Source organism: Hippichthys cyanospilos, chromosome 2 (genome assembly GCF_059441005.1).
Source record: "Hippichthys cyanospilos isolate Australia breed blue-spotted pipefish chromosome 2, RoL_Hcya_1.0, whole genome shotgun sequence".
NCBI lineage: Eukaryota > Metazoa > Chordata > Actinopteri > Syngnathiformes > Syngnathidae > Hippichthys > Hippichthys cyanospilos.
The window spans coordinates 34,493,639-34,516,160 of record NC_142370.1 but is presented as its reverse complement, the minus strand read 5'-3'; the positions used below and the strand labels follow the sequence as shown (position 1 = coordinate 34,516,160).

The window sequence follows — 22,522 nt, the reverse complement described above, 5'->3', positions numbered from 1 at the left end:
GAACTATCAATCAATCAAATTCAATCAATCAATCAAATCACCGAAGGGCTTCTTCTGACTACAATAAATGCAGATACATATGAAAAGAAAAGACTTGGATGAGAAAGAATTTCTTTAACATTTCTATCTTACTACCTACTAATAGATTGATGAAATGATGGCAACTATGACAGTATATGCCAAACATAACAATAACAACAACTGGAGGGGCAGTCAAACGGAAGACCAAATAATCACATTTTATACAGGAAGTCTGCAGGAGCGAGCGATTGAAAAATGAGTTTTACAAAAATAAAAGAGCACAAGGCGGTGCATTTTCATTTCATTTAAAACCAACAGCACCAACTAGAGGAGGGATAAAATATTACAGGTGCTTCATGAGGCTTCATTTTCACATCATTACGAGGCAGGTTTGGAATTGAAGTGAAGCCAATCGCCATCAGACTGGCCAAGGAAGTGCTTGAGTTATGTAATGTAGGTTTCTTTTTAAACAAGGTCAACCTTACAACTGCTTACAAATATCATACTAAACTCCTATTCTATTTCACTCCATTCATTCAGTTGCCAACATAGCAAATTGCCAAACAATCTGTCCATCCGCCACTTAGGGCTCCGCAACAAAATCGAATTCATTCGATTAATACTTCGAAAATTGAAAATTTGAAAATACGATAAACCGGGAAATTGATGTTTTGCAAAAGTATCGGAGGGAAATTGATGTTCTGCAAAAGTGTCGGAATGCTCGCCGAGCGGTTTGCAAGACATGCTTAAGAAGTTGCTGATCACTTAGCACATTCATTGTTGTCTGACAATCCTTTAGGCCTAACACTTGAAAATAAATTAATGAATAATTAAATCAATAAATACAACTACATAAATCAAAGCATTAAAATCAAACCGCTGGGGTTCTTACTTCAAATAAAATCAATTAAAATCGTAATCATGCAGAACGGACAGGCGAAAATCGAGATTTGATTTTTGGCCAAACGACTCGGCGTGAGCGACAGCCCTAATTTAAATCGAGCGGAGGTCGGCATTTTTACGAAAGCCTTCAAACGCTTTCCCATACGACTTACGAGACCGGAATGTTATCTCTTTGATGGCATTTTTGGATTAGCAAAGCGAGTATCTGAAAAATATCCCTTAAGTTGACAGGCAAACTATGTGTTCTCAAAAATCCGATCTTCATTGATTCATGACCCTGCCATAATCTTATATAATCTTCAGACTCTACAGGTCCCCTCGCAGAAAAAGATCAACCTCAGCAGAAGGGTTTTCTCGCTAAATAAATATCGTATCATTTACCGAAACGACACCGTTGACAACAATCGCACAAGTCAGTTACATAAGTAGACGGCCATCTGCTTAGTGTCAGAATCTCGTCGGCGATCCACGTCGAGAATTTGGATCTTGACGCGGCTGTCTTTTTCCCCGACGAGTGCTCGGTGAGGCCGAGCCGTCGCTATGGCGAGCTTTCAGTTGAGCGGCCGCACCTCTAACCCGAGTTGGCCGTCTGTTCATTTTTTCCGGATTGAATTACTTCAGGCAACTCAAAGGAACCTTTTTTTAATCTTTTCACCCCCATCAAAGGGAATTTTGTCAGGACACATTTGGAAAAAGCTGCTAAGGCAGAGTTCACAGGCGTAATTCATGTATTCGCACCCCAATGAGTAATTCGCTGTCCGGCACAGGACAAAAAAAAAAAATCTTTAGGACGATAACTACCGTATTTTCCGCACTATTAGACCCACCGGATTATACGGCCAACTTTTGATGAATGGCCAATTTTAAAACGGTTTTCATATATTCGGTGCACCGCATTATAGGGCGCATAGAACAGAATCTACAGTAGTGGTTGGGCTTGCATTATGCATCAACTAGATGAAGCTGGGCTAAATGGAACAAGAGTTTAAAAGAATATAATTACGATTCAATTGAACGCTGCAAAATATATTATTTTGAAAACAATTTCTAGACTTTTTACAATCATGCTTTCTTTTAAAAAACTTGGGGTTTCCGCCTTTGTACATGGCATGTCAAAATTTCAAACAGGGTGTTATAGAAATTTTAATTGTAAAATATGCATTTGTAACTGAAATGCAGATGTAATAAGTAAAAAAATTACGCAGCAATTAAATTTGTATTTTTTCGCCTCACGCTTTACGCGCTGTATAAGACGCACCGGATTACAAGGCACACTGTCAGCCTTTGAGAAACTTGAAGGCCTTTAGGTGCGCCTTATGGGGCGGAAAATGCGGTAGCGATGGGAAAACGAAGCCTCATGAACCACTTGGGATACTTTTTAGCTCCTTTAGGTGGCATACTTTTTGAAAACATGCAGCGTAACAGTAATGAATTTCCATTGCACTTGCCTTTAACTTTAAACCTGGAGCACCATCTAGAGGGGTGGATAAAAACAGCAAGTGTGTCATGAGGCCTCGTTTTCTATCACTATCAATAACGAATAGGACATCTTTGTTTAATTCACCATACGTATTTTCAACCCAGCTTTGAGTCGCGATAAATGATGTGAAATAACGGCATACCATTCTCCCAGGGCTTCTAAGCAGCGCATCCTGCCCAAGATGAGTTCAGGATCTTCTTTGTTCATGTCGATCTTCTTGTCATATGCCACAAGAGCATCTTCCCACTCATGCAGCTTCTCATACCAAGTGGCTTGGATTTCCTAAGCAAAAAGTCACACACGTAAAACCATATTGTTTCAAGCATCCCATTACAAAGGTAAGGCCATTTTTTGGTAAAACATCAAACATGAAATGTTGGAAAAGGTACCGTATCAGTGATACACCTTACAAGAGATTCCAACAGGAAAGTCAACCCAAATACATTTGTTCCAATATGTTCTATGCAGCCCCCGCTGGTCCAAAAATGACATTGTGATTGATCTTGTGTTTGTGGAATATGTATTAGGCAGCAACCCATCTCATTTGGTTACTTGAAAATGAAATCACAGTTATTCAGGGGTCAAAAAACCCCCCCAAAACAACGGGGGAGGAAACCGGAGTTGGTTGGAGCTCAGATCGTGTGAGCCAATCAATCGAGGCAGTTTTATTAAATATAAAAGCTCAATTTAGTATAAATACAAAAGTGTGTGCAACCAGAGGGCATGTATGCTTTCTCTCTATTACAAGTCAAGACTCATTTGCTAATATGTGCGCTTTAAATTAAATTTTAGTCCGTACAAGTGGGAAATCTCACCCCTCAGGTCAAGTCAGACAAGTAAATGGATTTCCCACATGCTGCATTTTAAGAACAAGGTGTTCTGCGGGTACACGGCCAGAATGAGCAAGGATACCCCCGAAAGACGTGTAAGCAAACATGAGACCACCCACCGCATCATTCGTGCTTGGCTTTTATTATGAGGACGAATGGAGCTGTTGATGCGGCGACGTGACAAAGACATTTAGCAAATCCGCTATCAAGTGTTTGAAACGCAATATTCAAAAATAAATAACCTCTTGGAGGTAGGCTAAGCATTTATTAGTTTTCTGATCTGGCTTAAATCAATGTCTTTTATAGAGCTGGGCAATAAATTGAATACATTGAAATAATTTGTCATTTTATAAATCAAAGATTCGAAAATTAGCTATATCGTAAAGTCGATCTTTTGCAAAAGTGGCAGAATGCAAGACAGGTGTTTTTTTTGTTCAAAATATGTACGGATGTTCGATACTATTTTTTTTTCAAACTGATACCAGTGCGAATACTGAACTCGAGTTGTTAAAGATTTCAAAGAGGTTTCATTCATTTAATTTGTGATTGTAAAAATCAAACATTTGTCGTAATCACACACCAGACATGTTTACAGTAGTTATTAGCTTGTTAACTCATTCAGCGACAGCCATTTTCCAACCCTTCATTATGTAATACTTGAAAAAAATAAGAAAGAAAGAAAGAAAGAAAGAAAGAAAGAAAGAAAGAAAGAAGGAACGAAAGAAAGAGAAAGAATTTCTTTGGTTTCAAGAAAATACTCACCAGCTCACCAAAATGTTTCATGGCATACTCCAACACACCCGATGCCGCTTCTGGCTGCTGCAGTTTATTATTGATACTGAAAAATAAGGCACAAACAGGCGCTGCGGATAAATATCAACAGGAATCGCTTTGGCATTTTTAGTCAACAGGAAGTCATAGCTTCAACACATTGCAAATACTGTGCTAAAATAAAATATATTTCATACAGGTTGTGAATACACATTACATTATAAAGCATATTTTGAGAGTGTGTTGTCATCGTTCAAATTACAGCTGGTACGGTTTACAGTATACCACTGGCACAAGGGTTAACTGCGCAATTGCTGGAAAGCGCAATTGAATTAACTGCCTTACTAAGATGTATGAAGTTGTGTGGGTAAAATCAAAATAACGGGACAGGACATGGTGGAACCTTGGCTTATAAATTCATTTGTTCTGTGAATGTGTTCTCATAATGAAATGTTCCAAACCAAATTCATGTTTTCCGTTAAAATGGCTTGTTGACAGCAATTTAAAAACTACCACAGACGCCTTTAAAATGAGTGCCGATGCGCCCCCTGGCGCCGTGTATGTGCAACTACACTTCACACGGCAAAAGGAACGCTATCCTCCCCCACAATATTTGAGGACTGAAAAAAGATTTGAATCATATATATATATATATATATATATATATATATATATATATATATATATATATATATATATATATATATATATATATATATATATCACGTGGGCACTGGTATGTAAATTGGACTTTGTTGAAATATACAATGAGTGACATTTGCCACACTTCTCATGAATGTGTTATCTTTTAGCGCAGATCCTGCTTGGACACCCTGAACTGAACAACATCTGGAAACACTCCTGTGAAGGGCAGCTGTACTGTGCTGTACTAGCTTAATTGCAAGACCCATGAGCGGCCAGCCAATACATCTGTAAAGCCAAGCATCTGATAAATGATGGTATGCAGCCGAGTTCCTGAGGGTAGTCGATGAGGGATACGTGTGCATATTTGTCAAAAAATGACTTTTGACACACGGTTGCGATCCGCGCGTGATGAAATGGCTCAACGGAGCCGAAGCTCCAAACGTGGATTTGCGACAGGCGCGATTAATAATACGCACACCGGGAATCGACTTGAATATAGAAAGCAAATGTAAGACCTGAGAGCAATTGCATGCGCTAGACGCTGTGATCATTATTCACTAGCACGGTTAGCATGCGCAAAGGAAAAAACAAAACAAAAAACGAGCACCATTTTACAATTTAAAAGATACCGACAACAGTCATGAAACTGCCTTTAAAAACATCTTCAGAAGTTTGATTACGAATGACCACCGCATTTGGTATTAATGATCTAATGTTTGTTTATTGTCAAAAAAAACTACGGTACAAAATAAATTATCGTAACAAAAAAAATCGGGTTGATTATAAGAAAAAAATGCACTACGAAACATATCGCTGTGATCAAATAAAATGAAAGAACAATGACTACAATGCCATACAATATGAATAAAAAAATACAACAACAAGAGGTAAAATAGTCGGTTATTAATACATCAGAAGCTTTTTAATTCTGCATGCGTCCGAAATGTCTGACGTCTCGTCAAGCAGACACTTGGACATTTCAAGTTAATCGAAACTTAACCGGCGCACCAATGAAAACCTTCAAAACAAAAGCTCGTTAAGGCTTCTGCATTGAGGTCGTTGTATTATTTGATGCGTTTACTTCGAAGTTGGCTTATGTAGCACGACGGTGGGGTGTTTCGTTCTGTTTTTGAAGCTCTTGACAGACCGCTCCTAATCTTCCTCCCTGTCCTCCGACAGCAGCCTGAGCTGCGGCGATTGTTGTGTACGGTTCACCGATGAAGTCTAACGAAAGGTGCATGCGCGAGGGGCCGTCGGTGGGCGTTTGCATTTCAGTTAAGCGATGTGTTTACATAAGAAACGTGAAAACATATTTCAAGCCTTGTTATACGATAGAAACATACAGTATGTAAAAAGACAAGGCCCGACTATCGGATGCGGTACTGCCCAGCAGTTTTGTGCAAAACAAAAGAAAGTGCGGACCTTCAATACGTCTGAAGAGCAAGTGGGCAACACAGAAGCAGCTAAGGTATGCTAAAGTTGCCCAGATGTGCTTTTCATCAGAGGAGACAACTGTGAATAAGAGTTTTCTCTCCTACGGACCCGGGGGATTTCATTGTCTCGCAGCTAAAAGCATCTGGCTGCCAGCTTTCAGGACACATGGAGTCTAAACGCATCCATATGACGAGGCTCAAGCATCGACAGGCATCGTGTTCTCCATACTTGCAAGGCCGCAACTTCAAGACCGGCGTCAATCTAGGATCTCTCATGTTTAGGAGGATAATCGCCATGGGACAAGACAACCTAGAACCTTAAGTCTGAATTGAAAGGCGAGTCCTTGGGAGGTGACGGCAAAGGGTTGAAGATGCTTTGCCGAGTTCAAATTCGGAGTAATTAACTTAGTGCAAATTGTGAAAATGTGCGGCGTATGTGAAATCAAGTTACACTACGTAAAAGTCGGATTCCTTCTGGATCACTGGCGAGTGAGTCCTCTGCTAAAAAAGAAGATGAAAACTGATAGCGGTTGTAAAAGGGAATGGCCGGTCAATTGACTTTAGAACGTAAACAAAACCTGAGAGGCCGTTAAATGCAAATTCGAGCCTAAATTTAGGACTTTAAGCCTCATGTGAAGACATGAACTCGCTCAAATGACAATCAAATGTCCGCAGACGGTCCCAAGTGGTTATTGAACGACGGTTCATTTATTTTGTTCAGTAAAAATAATAAATAAATGAATAAATAAAAATCACAGTTTTGGGTCCTTGGGATTAATCTACACATGGACCCAACTGCTCAAACTAAGTCCATAAATCACAAAACTCCTCAGCAACAAACTCACAATATTTCAAGCCTTGTCAATACAATAAATATTTTAAAAAAAGAAAAGGGCTTTGCGCAGATCAGAAATGAATACGGCTCTGTCAAATGTACAGATATCCACCTAGTATAATTAAAAAACGAATATACATTCAGATTTGATTATCTAGCGGCAACTGTGATGTCATTTTCAGATCCCAGAAAGTTATGCAGTGAAAGTTATGGCTATATGACTTAAAGGGAAATCATGCAAAGTTGGATGACAGAAGCATGTGGGGGAAGAATCGGACCTCAACACCTGGCAGACTGCACAATTACAAGCCGCCCTGGGATAAGAGCGGCCGAGGCCGAGTTAGACCTCTGACACCGTAAAGCCGTTCGGCGTGTTCTTTTAGCAAACAGAGATAACGCCGGCTCATTTTAACCCCGCGAACAGAAAGCAGGCAGTGCTTTCTGTTTTTCTTTTGTTACGTTCCCTCAAGCATGTTACGCTTTCGGCTGGACAAGCTATTGAAACATTATCGCCGACTTGGGGGACCGGAGCAGACCTTGTTTCCCGGGCTCGTCACCTTCGGGTTAAGAGGCCGGCGGAACAAAGCCTCTCTGATGCCCCCGCCCCTAAAAAACTGGAAGTGACCTCATTGGAATGCTGTTGTTGCTGTGTGTGGGGGAAAAAAAAAAAAAAAAAAGACGTCTGGACTTGGATGCAAATTCGCAAAATTCTCACTGGGGTTACTGCAGAAATATTCCTTACAATGCGAAGAAAATCACCAACAATATTCGGTTTACAAAAAGCGGACAGAGCTTCCCTTCCCACACAGGAAGTGACGACAACCCAAAAAAATGGCGGGTTTTACATCCGACATTGGTCTTCAAGCCACGCCACGTAGAAAATGTCCTCATTCAACCCGCTGGGAATACTTTGTGGACACTTTGTTCTCCATTGGCTCGGGATGTTTGTCTGAGCTACTGGTTTGGAGGGTGGCAAAGCGTTAGCTGGCTTGCATTTGCTCCATAACAGATACCACCTGGCAGTCATCACTAGCTTAAGCCGGCAGAACACTTGAAGGTCTGCCAAGACATGAAGTCAGCCACTCAGAGCTGCACAATACCCCCAGTGTATTCATATAGTCGCCCACCTCACGGAAAATAGTACAATAGTACGTTAGCCTCGTTTGTCCGAGTCAAATTCAAAGGCTTGAACCGGGTAGTATATCATCTACACCTGCGACTGAAATTCTTTTTTTTAAGCCAAGTGCAAGCCCGCAGTAATTCATTTCACATTGGCTTCATAATACGGATGCGCCGATCCGGGTTTCATTCAGCCTATTCCGATACGCATCATCTATGAGTGTGATGGGCACATTAGCGATACCGCTTCTGACCACGTTGTTATTTAGTTTAACGATTGGTGAATTATTATTTTCGATGAATTGATGACCACGATTTGAGACGCTACATTGGGCTGCTCGTTAGTTAGCTGCAGACTGAAAAGTACGAAGTGCGGTTTTCCTGACGGACAACCAACGCCAATAATCGACATTTGTCCAAAACAGCCAGTGGTGATTGGTGGGGGATCGATATAAACGCGTCCGGCTTCATAAAATCAAATGGTTATATTTAGAAGGTAATGGACCATTAGCCGCAGGGTTCAAACTGTGAGAAAAAAATAGGGACTTATAGTGGAAAATTGACGGTGTTAAGTTAAAAGATTGATACAAAGTAAAGAATTATTTTGCACCAATGCTCACTGAACCGAATGTCGGAACCTGGCAGAGTTAGGAGATAAAAAGTCAAACGTGTAGCATGAATATGTTGGTGCAGTGTGTCCGCAAAGCTGTACACTTTGGTAAGGTAAACCTAAAAGCACTTTTGGTGAGCCCAAATGATTTTTCCACCGCGGGATGTACGAGTGTCACGCTTTCATCAACCGATAAAAACGGCGCTATCTCAGCAGCAAAAGTTAAGCGAATCGAGGTCGTCGGAGCAAATATTCACTGTACTGACAACGACGTTGGATCGGCGTGTTAAATTACCATTATTTTCTTATCGACGGGCAATTTGAGGAAAGGGGCCTCCATCAATCTCCGACTTGAGCTTTAATGAAAACCATATTGCTAAAATGTTATGTTTAGCTTTGATATCCACCCACTATTGATACAGCAGAACCATACAGCGTCGCAGAACATTGGAACCACGCCAGGATGTTATTTCGCAAGAGGTAGCATATGCAGCATTCTGTCTGCCAGTCAACTAAGATTTGACACGCGATAAACATTCGCATGAATGAAAAGCTTTCGGTTTACCAAATGGGGTGTCTCTGAGGGCTTGGAAGACCTTGAAAATTCCAGAAGCCACCGCTTCATTTTGTACAGCGCGGAAGCCATTATGATCACCGTACACGCTGGATATATTGAGTGTCGGGATTTGAAAAACAAGAATATAGATTCCTTCAAATGCATTAAAAGCGGGAATTGGCAGGACAGGTAGAAAATGGTTGCGGTTAAAAAATGTTATATAATTCAAAATTTGGAGAAGCTTCACTTTTTTTTTTTTTTTCAGCCCGTGTAATTGAACCCATGAGTGTTCCGCTGAGAGCTTAACCCCAGTGATCACTGCTTAATAGCAAAACATCTTTCAGTATATGTAGTTAGAAAAGCCTTCAGTGTGCATTTTGTAACGGCCGCCGTATTCGGGTAAATTAAATTAGCTGCGCGAAAAATCTGCAGGTTGGATGATTGTGGTGGGCGTGTAGCGTCTGATGAGAGCGGTGAGAAGGTAGCTGCATTTGAGTGTGCAGTTTCCAAGGAAAAAGTGTGCTTGTAAACATAGGAAAACAACATGCAGCTGCTTCTTCCCATGCTAGCACTGAATGACAGAGTCCAGGGCAAGTAAAGAGGAAAGTGACGCCGCCGGGATGCATCGCTGGCAAGTGACATGTGACGCAGAGTAGTCAGGCAAATGAGTGGCCTTTTTCCACAGACGCACACCAGCGACATGAGGTTATAGGATCCATGAGCAAATTCATGACCGTCCATTATTATTTCACCGAACTTCCAAGAAATTATTAAGAAGCTATGACAAAGTTGACCTGATATTCAGTATTGAAGGATGTCAAACGAAATTCCTCAGAATTACATTATCAGTTTAGATTTGGGAGTTTCACAAATGTCATGTTATCAACTTCATCTTTATTATTGTCAATTTTTTTTTTTTTAATTGACACTGATTACTGACCGAGGATCGTACAAGGCTGAAAATATATTGTTTTTCTTTTTCAGAGCAACCCTGACTTATTATAGACCTAATTTGTGGAGCAACTTTCTTACTTTTTTTTTTTTTTCCACAGGTTTTTTTTTTGCTGGTAACTGAGGCGACAGTTTTATAGCAAACACTAACATGATATAAATAACAATAATGCATGTTCTTCACATCATTATTGAAGTTATTGCTTAATGCATCAACGGTCTTTTATTCTGTATGAATTTGAAATATCCCATTGCATTTGAATGTGCCATATGTCGAGTCTTTATGTCAGCAGCTACCAGAGACCTGGACAAATTTATCCTACAGCAATCAGCAGTCGGAGGAAAAACTTCAAAATATAAATCTGATAAGTCAAATGTTGTTTCTTTTAAATAGACTGACTTTTTTAAAAAAAATTCAGAATTAAAACAACGTTAACATCTTCACATTTCCGCTGATACAAAGACAAATCACAGACCATCATGTGACACTACAATGAAGGTGGCACGTCAGTTAAAACTTCTTAGAAATTCGAAGATTTTAAAGTTTTAAAAAAATCATAGCGTCTGATTAAACGATTCAACAGTCAAAAGGCTTAATAATGCATAAGGTATTGATGTCCATGTATTACTTGGCGTGTGTATTTTGAAGATGGCCTGAGTAACACGTTACTTTATGACATGACTCTTTCTCCTCGTCCATTGTCGTATTTCATTAGACTTTATCCGTGATCCTTGAGAGACACTCGAACACAAATAAACATTCTTCCAAAATAAGTCTGCAGGCTCTTGATTCTCAGTTTGGCGAGTCCATGTCCACAGGGCGCAAAGTCCAAATCTCACTCGGCAAACAGGGACGCAAAACTGCTTATTTTTGAGCCTTGATGCAACTGACAGGAGTTGGGCATGCAGGAACCAGTTTCAGTAAACTCCTCCTCCTCAAGAAAATACTAAAAATTGCAGAGTCAAGTGAACTTACGGCGAGAAAGATTATATTGCAGCCATTAAACCATCAATAAGTAGTCATAACATTCAACACAGATTTTATGTTTACTATTTCATGTAAAGTACTGAATTCGGTAGATGTTATAAAACTCCAAACCCCTTTGGAATGTCCAGCAAAAATCCGGTTCCAGGAGACAAACACCAAGCAGAAATTGAGTACAGCTTCAGTGCAATAGGAGAAAGTAAATTGGAAGCAAAGGTAAAGGGGGCAGGGGCAAAAAAGGACTTACGCGGGGAGGGTTGAGCACTGGGGGAAAGGGGGAGGACCCACATGCAAATATTTAAGATGCCCCGAGAGTGGAGGTCTTCATTGAGGAAACAAGAGTGAGCTGCCATTCATAGAAGACCTCCTGAGCAACCGCAACTTGACATCTTTAAAAAGCATCGGGGAGCAGGCAGAATCCGGCACAACTTCAATATGTCCAAAGCCAATCTCAGCATCGTGGCCGTCGCCGTTCTTCTGGTCGTGGGCACGTGGGCCCAGAATCCCAAGAAGACTCTGAAAGCACCAAAGCCGAGCAAGACTCAGTGCTGCGACGAGGTGCGTTCTCTCAAGGTTCAAGTGGCCAACCTGACCAGTCTCCTCGGGGAGCTGAGTCGCAAGCAGGAGACAGACTTGATGAATGTCGTGAGGCAAATCATGGACCTGGACAAGCAGAACCGGCAGCAGGAAGCCAGGGTCACTGAGGCCGAGAGCAAGTACTCTGAAATTAACAACCGCGTGGAGATCATGCAGCTTCAGACTCTGCAGTCTGCTCCTCAGACGACATCAGGTGAGCACGCGGTTTTCTCGCGGATGTTAACGGCAGCCCGGCAAGTATTTGAAGATGCTCCGCTCCTATTCAAAGCCACCAGTGATCAATCAGCATCAGCCGATACCCATATATTCATGCCTGGGAGAATAGTCTCATCTAATCTATATTTGGCCCAAATCCTTTATTTAGAACTGGAAATCCAATCAGTAGAAGTCTTCTGTCAAAGAAATATCATTTCGGGACTAAACCAACACTAATCAGCGAGGTAAAGCAGGCATGACGTCATTTATTTTTTCAGTAACTTGACTGCGCAGCCTCACGGGGTCACGCTAATGTCACTCGGAAAAGGAACGCTTGAGTAAATTAAGACAGGGGTGCGGGAAGGCAATCGGATTGGGCTATAATTAAGTCTTTAGATGAAAAGAAGTCCATCTTTGCAGGTAGTTTGAAGGTAAAGGAACCATTCCTTCCTAAGAATCAGATGACGACCATCACTGACGGTTAAATCAGGACATCCGTTTGAAGATTTGAAAACGACTGACAATGTTCTTTCATCCAGACGCCATATATGACTGTGCATCACTCTACAGCAAGAACTATAAGATCTCTGGCGAGTACAAGCTTCCAAAGGATGAGTTCCTGGGAACACCAGAGCTCAGTGTGAGTAACAATGAAGCCTACTGTATTTTGCGGACCACTTCATTGCGATACTTTTGCTACGGCGCGATGAACGAATGTATGTTCCCTCTGGTAAAACATTTTGAAAATCCTTCTAGGTGTTCTGTGATATGAAGACAAACGGAGGCGGCTGGACTGTGATCCAAAGGCGCAAAGTTGGTCTGACGTCATTTAACCGTGACTGGAAGCAGTACAAGAGCGGATTTGGATCCATCCGCGGAGACTTCTGGCTTGGCAATGACAACATATTCCGTCTAACAAGGCAGCCCAGTGTGCTCAGGATTGAGATGGAGGTAAGTGTTGGCAAAGGCAGGTCCAGACACTTAAAAAAAATAAAAAAAATAAAACGACATAAACCGTACATAAAACATTTATAACCAATAATACGAGTGCAGAAAAGTGACGAGGCTTCAACTGAACATTTGAATCGCAGGACTGGGAAGGAGAGACGCGTTACGCTGAGTACGGCTTTTTTACCGTGGCCAATGAGCTCAACAGCTACAAGCTCTTCCTCGCTCACTACAGAGGGAATGCTGGAGATTCCTTGCGCTACCATAACAACACTAACTTCAGCACCCTCAAAAAAGACAATGACAAGTGCGTGGACGACTGCGCTTCGTTACGCAAAGGTAATCCATGACTTCGCGACACCAACTCCAATGTAAAAAATCAATTAGTTTGAACTCTTGTGCAGTATTTTTGTCATAGCCTTTGATTTTTACATCAAAGGCATTTCACATCAAAGGGAAAGCATTGACAGAGTGAACTAGGGCAATTCAAATGCCACTTCCACCTGTTGAGCCTGGAAGGCGGCTCCTCCCACCTGTGGTCCCTTCTGAAGGTTTCGGATTTTCCCCAAATTGGGGTTTTGGAGTTTTTCCGCATTTCACATCAAAGGGAAAGCATTGACAGAGTGAACTAGGGCAAGTCAAATGCCACTTCCACCTGTTGAGCCTGGAAGGCGGCTCCTCCCACCTGTGGTCCCTTCTGAAGGTTTCTGATTTTCCCCAAATTGGGGTTTTGGAGTTTTTCCTTCTCCTTCTGGGAGCTTTGAGCAGGGGATGCTGTTGTGTACTTATGACCAAAAGAAGTCTCTGTAGGACTTCTTTTTTTCAAAAGAAGTCTCTACATGACCTCTTTTCACCTGTGAAGACCTCTGAGACTTCTGTGAATACAATTTGATTTGATGGCTAGGGATCTGAAATTTCACCCAACACGTCAAAGTTCAATATGGCACGACCACTTCATTATCATTCGTTATCACACGACCAGGAGTGTGCCATCCATTGGCTAAAATACTACCAGAATGATGAGGAAGAGAATGACCGAAAAATGATCAAAACACTGCACAAATTATAAGTAGACTACATGAATGTTCAAATACCCAACTGACCCGACTGAATCTCATCTCTTTGTAGGTGGTTACTGGTACAACTGCTGCACTGACTCAAACTTAAATGGAGTTTTTTACCGATACGGTGAGCACACGAAGAACACAGATGGGATCACTTGGTATGGATGGCATGGTCCCAACTATTCCCTGAAAAAGGTGGAGATGAAGGTCCGGCCAGTGAATTTCCAGCCATGAGTTGTACAGCTGTACATCCTGGATGGCGATCACACAAGATGTCACATATACATGATCGAATCAAATGACGACTTCCTCTCAGCTGCCGAAGGAAGTCAATTTGTTTGCTGGCGGTCTATTAGGTTGGAGTCGGTCCAATGTTTTGCTGGGTAATGGGTGTGATTGTATCTTGAAGTAGTGTTTAGAGAATTATTTATCAGTCAAAGGTTGCATTTTCTACATTATTAAATACACGTTTTCTTTCTTAACCACTGTAGCGCGTGGGTGGCTGGATCATGACTCATTTATAGTACAATCAACATCAAGGAAGCATTTTTTCTCCATTTGATTCGTTCCATTTGAGGAAAGTAGCAAAGATAAATAAAGATGGATGAAATCTCTTCCATGTTTGGGTAAAACCCAACTTTTTATGTTTTTATTTGAATTGCTGGGATGGGACCAAATATGTCTTAACGATGCCGCATTTTATTTAGAAAAGAGCTATTGATGTCTGGGATTTCTGTGTACAGAGCTGTAAGTATGCTGTGTTTGTTTTTTTAAAGAAAATAAACTTATTTTTAAAAGAAATTTGCTGCCTAACATGCCTCTGACAATGAACTTTACTTGTGTAGCAAGATGGCTTCGAAAGGTGACCAACCATGCATACCAAAGTATTCTCACCGAACCCATTTGCTTTGAATTTCTGAACTCTGACTCAGACCAGTGACCTCTGACCTACGGTCAAGGATGCTAATCACAGGAATGAAGACCGCACAAAATACTTTCTTTTGCAATCAAGAAACATGCTTATCAAGCTGCGTAGCTTTGGAAGCAATTCAACATTCTCAGATCTATAAGTATGTAAAAGCGTTGGCGTTCTTACAAAAACCGCCATGAAAGAAAGTCCTGCCCCTGGCAACTCTGTGGTAGGCCTCGGCAGATTCTTTTCATTTTTACAAGGTGCCACATTAAGTTACGATAAACATCTAATTAAGGCAATGGTATCTCTTCCCTTTTGGAAGAAATCACCAGTGGAATAAAGTCCTCCAAAAGTCCTTTGGAATGTGGCGGAAGGGCTGGCTAATCCGAGCCTATAAAAGTAATCAAACTGGTGGAACCGACTGCAAAAACAATGTGGAAAATATTCATAATGTGATCGCTTTGGACCGTGCTGAGTCATGTGAACTTTCCAATCAAAAACCGCCTTAAACTAAATTGAACCAAAAATGAATTCCCACTGTACTGTATATGACCTCATCCAGAGTGGGGCAATCATCTTATCGGCCGGCTTTCCGGTGAGCCGCAGTGACATTCCGACAGCATCTAAGAGGCAAATGCCCTTGTCCAGAAAACGCGCACGATAAAAGACTAAGATACAACGTATCTGGACGAGAGACCAGACAGCTTCCAAAAATGTTGGCGATGGGCCGCTGCTGCTACGACAAGCGGAAACAGTGTTGTGGTTATTGTTGGCCCGTGGGACTACAGATCGTTCATTTGGAGTTTTGGGGTTTCCTTGTCACTTTCCAATGTCGCCAGCGACGCATCAACAGCTTTTGCGTTCTCACTTAGATGCTGCGCGCTTTCTGACGCCGGTCAGCCTACGGCAGAGGTGTCAAACTCATTTTTGTCGCGGGCCGTTTTTTAGCGAGAACTTCCTTCATTGGGCCGATATGTTGAGGAAAACAAGTCGATTTTAAATTGTCTCATAGTATTATTACTGTACAAAACAAATTGATGGCTTAGTTGTTTTAAAATCAGAAGTAAAGCAGCCTAGTTTGTTCATTTATTGTTTACATTACTGTAACAGAACACGCCAAAAAATCTCAACTTTATTTTTCATTATACACGACAAGCTAAAATTTTGGAACAGAGATTAGCAAGGCTCATGGAAACTTACATGATTTGCTTTGGCGGGCCACATAAAATGACGTGGCGGGCCGGATTTGGCCCCCGGGCCTGGAGTTTGCCACCCGTGGCCTACGGGTAAAACTAGCACGGCTTATCCACTTTCGAGGCTCGAACGTTGAACATATTCCGTACGATAGAGCTGATCTGGGCTAGGGTAATTATCATTGTTAATTCTTCAGTTTAAAAGTAGAAGGTCTGAAAATGTGTTAAATCGCGAAATTTTGCTAAAGAAGCAGAAAGGTGTGCTTTACAAGACCTGTTTATAATGTACTAAGTACTAACTACGTACGGTAATTTGGACATTCAAAGGATAATTCATTCACCCATATTTAGCCATTTTTATCAGGAAATATTTAATATTTTTTCTGTGATTTAACTATTTGAGCGCCCGTCATTTTTAGACACTCCTTTAGCCAAAGATTTGAAAATACTGGAAACAAATGTAACTATGGGCGGATATAAATGTGTTCTGGGTTGGATGAGTTCATTTGAAAACTGAATGATTTAACAACTAATACGTTTATGAAGATCACGTGACCACCAGGTGAGCCATGATTGGTTGTTATCTGTGCTTTGAGCACAAGTGTTTCAGGTTTCTGAAGGTATCAATTGTACATGAAAAATAATTTAGTTAGAAAATAGGGTGTTGACAAAATACTCAAAATGGAATATCCCTTTAAGCAAGGCATTCATTAATTTCGTCTGAATACTTTCCATGTTTTTATTTTCTTTTTAAATAAATAACAGCTTTGAATACGTGTTTATTTTTTTTTTAATTAAATTCGGTTAAGGTCGTACTCATCCACAATTTTTTGAATTATTTGAGATTTTATTTTTTGGCCTTATCTAGCCCGAAGGGGGACCAAAACATGTTTCTGTTTTATTGGCTATTCCCTTATATGTATATTAAAAAATAAATCAAAATGAAAGTCTAGCACTTTAAAAAGAACAGACTGGGTGGCTTATAGATGATCTTTTCATCATGAAGTGCAGCCATCTAAAAAAAAAAAAAAAATCTTTATAAACTCAAACCTACCGTAGTTCCAAATTCCATTCCCAAGTATTTCCATTATGCCCACCAGCATCATAAGCGAGAAGTTTAATAATAACATGTGCTGTAGCCTGTTTCCACTTTGATCATTTTAGTGGAGATGGAACATGTTCAATGAACACCATCCCGCTGTCTTTGAGAATAATGGCAAAATGATTCTGAAATTAGCCATAGCGATGAGGCCTAAAAACAAGGTCAGGAAGACGGAGCCCTTTATCGAGAAGAAATATTACAAACTTGGAAACTTTACCAAAATGAACCGCATTTGAAATTGTTTTTACATATTGCTTATAAGCATAGTGCTGCTCAGATCTGACAATAAGAATCCAGATGACCGGATTCATAGCAACCTAAATTAATCTGTCATTAACATACACCACGACTAAATCGCTTCATGTAGCATTTTGCCTTGATTATTATCAGAATGGTGATCAAATATCACGTGGCTCGTTTTATGTTCTTCAAATACAGTCACGACTCATTAGAGCCACGTTTCTGTAGTGCCTTCTGCACAACAGTTTTTTTTTTTCTTTTCTTACGAGGGGGTGGGGGGGTCCTGACGAGGTGAGAACCAGATGGCGATATTGAAAACACTAAGAGTGCCTGCTCCCATCATTCATCATCATCAAGGCTCCTGAGAAATTGAAAGCAGGCCCCCCGAGAAACACAAGTCCAGACACTCACATGTAAAAGGGGCAAATGTCCAATTAGATGGCTGGAAAAGGGCTTTCTGCACGCCGTTCCCAAAACAGAGAAATAATGCAAAAGCCGAGGAGGTGGAAAACGTGACAAGTGATATCGAAAGATTATGGGTCAAATAGCGTGCGCATTATAATTTCGCTTTCTGTATTTTTGTTTTAAACAATAAGAAATGAACATTTGGCTCACGTTGCAGTCACCTGTCAAACTTCATTTTAGAGACATTAACTGTGCGTAACAACAAGAAGCAATTATAGGAAAAAGATGTGAAATTGGCCGTAAGAGACTGTTAGATTCAATTAATCTGACATTGTAAATAAGGAAACTATCTTATACAATAATGCAATCTCAATTTTTACAATCACTAACGTCGCATAACTTAAAAAGTTGCATGGCATTAAATGCAACCATTTCAAAAGCAGATCCATAAAGTTCTTTTAATACTTCATCAATAGGCTGGGCAATAAACCAAATGAATTGAATCCATTCGCCATTTTCAAAATGGAAGATTTAAATATTACAAGTTTGAACTAGTTACTAAACACTTAATTGTGTCATTTAAGCAAGTTATGCACAAGTATGCGCTCTTTTGTTGCAAAAGCTATGAATGAGCTTACATTAATACCGATTTAAAATCAGTACACACGATAGTTTGTCTGATTATTTTCCAAAGATTTTCTTTTTCTTTTTCCATTTCTCATGAACGGCATATATTTTCCCCAAATACCTGTTGAATTTTGGGGAGGATTCATAAAATAATTGTTAAATAAGTGAAGAAGAAAATGTGTTGAATCCTGTCCTTCAGGAAATTCATTTAGTATAAAGTATAAAAAAGTTAATTTAGGTGAGGCTTATCCCTCTGTGAAATCTCATCAGATATGGCGGTCATTTGTTACGCTTTTCTAAGTTCTTATTACATTTTGTTGTCTTTGTTCCAGAAGAAAATCGGGATCCTGATTTTGATCCTGATGATGGCTCCTTGCCTCCGTTTTGCGATTAGATTGATGCGCTTTGTTAATCGCATCGAGGAAATGAAGGAAATGAAGACATTAGATCTTAGCAGTTGCGGTAATAAATGGTTAAGTTTTGGTTATTGCAGAAATCCGTGCAGCTCGAGCTGTAAGAATACGATACGTTGATATCATTTCCACCACTCCTTCATTCAACAATGTCGTTCGATAGCACTTGGGTGAGGAAATGAATTTCAACCTCCTACCTGATAAGAGACTCCAAGATGAGGGGCGAAGGACCTTTTTGAAACTCCAACTCTTTATAATGCAAAGCCTTGGCGTAAGCGCGGCATTTGGCCGCCCTCTCGCCGAGCAGCACGATGCCGTTGTCATCTCTCAATGGCAGAGGGCCCTGGAAAGGACAATTAAGTATTTTCAAATGATAAAGCCAAGCGGACAAGGACGTTTCTGTACATCCGTTCACTGCTATACATCGATGAGCCTCCAAAACAGAAGTGATGATGACTTTTAGGGCTTTTAGACAAATTAATATCCCGCTTTGTCAAATATAAATAAAGCATTGAAATCATTTAATTGTTGCGACATTAGTTTCGTTATTTGTGTCTACGCGCACGCATGCATTGCCTGGCAGTCTTGTCCCCCCGTAACAATATGTTAGCAAATACTACCTTTGTTATATGTTAGCAATTCTACCTTGTAGGAATGCCTCTAAAAATAATGTCATTTTATCATTTTAATAACACTGTGTGTTTTAATTGGACAGTCACGCTCTATGTAACCACTAAAGTCAGGGGTAGGCTTTGACTGACGTTTTTGTAATATTCACCCAAACTAAAGCAAAACAGTATTTTGGAAGTGCCCATTTTTGTTGTGGTAAACGTTATAAATAGCTTTTACAGATTGATTGTTCAGTTATTTACTGTTATTAATGTTTAACGCACTTTTGTTTTGAGTTTATTATACTCGACTTTATTTGAATGCACCACATTCACCACGTTAACAGATAGCAGTAACGCAGGAGATTTCCTTTCCCATCATACAAAAACAGCGTAATTGACTAGAAGTTGCTTAATATTGACCTTGTCACTGTGCTCCATGAACTCCGCCAGGTTAAGCAGCGTCTGCGTGACCTCGGCGATGTCCTGCGACGTGAGCGCTAACTCGATGCTGCGGATGAGCTCATCCTGCTGGTCTTCGCTCAGCTCGGACCAACACGATAGGAAAGCTGCATTGAAGAGGTCCCTACGGACAGAGAAAAACACATTTTAAAAAGGCGTACGCTGGGATATCGGGGAGGACGCCGTGTTTCAACTACCTTACAAACACGCTGATAAACCGAGTGCAATCTGCTTCAAATTTACAGTCAAACGGTCACATCTGGAAGCGACTTGCGTTTTCAACCGGTACACACATTCACAACAACATTTGCTATGTTGTTTTTTTTTTTCCCAAATACGTTTTCAGTACTCTGTGTTAGCGATTTCTAGTTAGTAGAATGGTGTTTCCCCTTACTGTGGGACAAATAAAGGCCCATTAAATTCTATTTTCGTACAAAATGAACAGGTAGAGTTTTAAAGGTTCAAGTAAACGAAACCGTATGGACAAAAGTCACACGCCTTTAAAAGTATTGAATTAGAGGTTCATTTGACTCCATCCTTTAGTTTTCAGTCCTCGAAGGCCGGCGTCCTGCATGTTTTTCAACCTCTCTGATTCAAGTGATTAGGATCATTTGCTGATTGAGCTAATTATTTAAATCAGGTGTGTTGGGATGAGAAAACCGGAAAACATGCGGGATACCAACCCTCGAGGACTGCAGTCCGACACCTAAGCTTTAGTTGAACTCTTCTATTGGTTAGAAAAGCCATTTTGTCCAGTCTACGCTTCAGATTTGTGGCAATGGACTTTTTTTCCTGGACCGATGTCAAAAGACAATTTAAAATCTCAATAGCACAATATTTTCTCCTATCTTCTGTCCTGTACGTAAAACGGCCAGGTGTCTTAATACTTGAGCCTGTAATGACTAATGTGGTGTGCGATGTACCTGGCCAGCGGGATGTAGGTTTGAGCCAATGACCAACATGATCGCAGCGCCGGGGAGGAAGACTCTTTCAGGAGAACGACACTTAAGCGTCTCAACCACTCCAGCCAGTCGTCTTTGGAAACCTTTCTCGCGGCGCCCCAAGCCTGAGATCAACAGATGAGAAGTACGTGGGCGCGGTTTGCTGGATGACGGCCATGCATGAACGCATACATTTCTGTCATGAATAGGATGTTACATTTGATTCATTCTAATTTGCGGGTGGTTGCAGAGCAGCGGTAAAGAGCACCAAAATCAAATACGGTTCTTCTGTGCGACTGGGAATTGATGTTTATTCCATGCTAAGTAATTAGCAGGGCGGTATATTGACTCGCTCATCAAAAACAGAAAAGTGTACCAGAATTACGTTTCAAAGCAACTACTTAACCAATTTCTATTGGATTAAGAACGAGTGAAAGAGATGCACTGGGAAACGTTGAATTTTTGGTCAGTTTGACAGACAAATTAGGTAAAAACTACACAAAACTGCAGAGGGAATAAAGGTACAGCAAAATGTATGCATTTTACACTGATTGAGAGAGTGAAACATAGGCCAACGTAATGCAAATTCCTGATGCCTGACATCATCGCCTTGGAACCAGAAAGTAGCCGGCAAAAAAATCAATAGAATGACAAACAAACATACCGAGTAAACTAGTGCTTCATATTATTTCTACATCTTTTTATTTGAAGCCCTGCACTCTGAGTAGTTTATCTGAAAAATCAGACATCTGATTGTGGGCCATAGACTTCAATTTTAGAACTAATAGTGAAGTCTATGAGTGGGGACTATTTCTCGGATTTTAAAGTACATCAATTACACATGGGTTAATATAAAAGTACGTTTACCTGCTTTAGAGTTCAGTACTACAGTTTCTGCTAAGATATGGCGTAGATAATATACATAAAAGGCTGTTTTGTTTTTTTGCTGAACAGTATTGTGAATCGTTGACTTAGTTTGAGGGGCAATTTTTTTCATTTTGTGGAACTTTTGTTTGTGTGTTTATCCCAGGGACTTGAAGCAACAGTTTTTATGAAGCAATAACATGAGATTATTAACAATTATTACTCTTGTTTTTACAGTTAATAATGTTTGAGGCATAGGTGTGGAACTCCGGTCCTTGAGGGCCAGTATCCTACAGGTTTTCCGATTTTGTTTCAACAACACCCCTGATTCAAATGCTTAGCAAGCGCTTTGGGAGCTTGAAAATGATCATAATCATTTGAATCAGGTGTGTTTGAGAGAGAGGGTTTGAAAATATGCAGGATACCGGCTCTCGAGGACCGGGGTTTGACACCTGTTGTTTAAGACCAGAATAAGAATTTCATTGTGTGGTATTACAATGCATATGAATCTTGAATCTAAGGTATCAATGCCTTTAATTTCGCATGAGTTTGAAACGTCAAACTGCATTTGAATGCGCCGTACGTCTAATCCTCACGTCAGCAGCTACCGGGGACGTAGATATGCCAAGCCGAGTGGAGGAAAAACTTTAAAAAAAAAAAAAAAAAAAAAAAAGGCCATTGCATTGACGTCAATGTATTATTTGGTGCATTCATTTTGAAGTAGAACTATATAATGCGCTGGTACATTATGTAAATGTTTTGTCATTCAAAAAGCATTTGGGCTCATCGGCGGACCCTTAATTCTCAGTTT

General features: G+C 40.5%; 2 protein-coding genes across 2 annotated transcripts in view; one reads left to right on the top strand and one right to left on the bottom strand.

The window, feature by feature from the left end:
• The window catches only part of mtor (mechanistic target of rapamycin kinase), an 83,361-nt gene that overhangs the window by 39,344 nt on the left and 21,495 nt on the right, over positions 1-22,522 (bottom strand). Inside the window, exons 26-30 of the mRNA XM_088405649.1 lie at positions 20,830-20,972; positions 19,868-20,030; positions 19,034-19,179; positions 3,997-4,072; positions 2,547-2,686 (exon numbers count right to left, since the gene is read on the bottom strand). Coding sequence (XP_088261775.1) covers positions 2,547-2,686; positions 3,997-4,072; positions 19,034-19,179; positions 19,868-20,030; positions 20,830-20,972 — 668 coding nt within the window. The remainder of the gene's footprint in view (positions 1-2,546; positions 2,687-3,996; positions 4,073-19,033; positions 19,180-19,867; positions 20,031-20,829; positions 20,973-22,522) is intronic.
• angptl7 (angiopoietin like 7) lies at positions 11,481-14,744 on the top strand. Its single transcript, XM_088407922.1, has 5 exons — positions 11,481-11,929; positions 12,471-12,571; positions 12,688-12,882; positions 13,023-13,218; positions 14,008-14,744. The coding sequence occupies exons 1-5, from the start codon at positions 11,575-11,577 to the stop codon at positions 14,175-14,177; spliced, it is 1,017 nt and encodes a 338-aa protein (XP_088264048.1). The 5' UTR covers positions 11,481-11,574; the 3' UTR covers positions 14,178-14,744.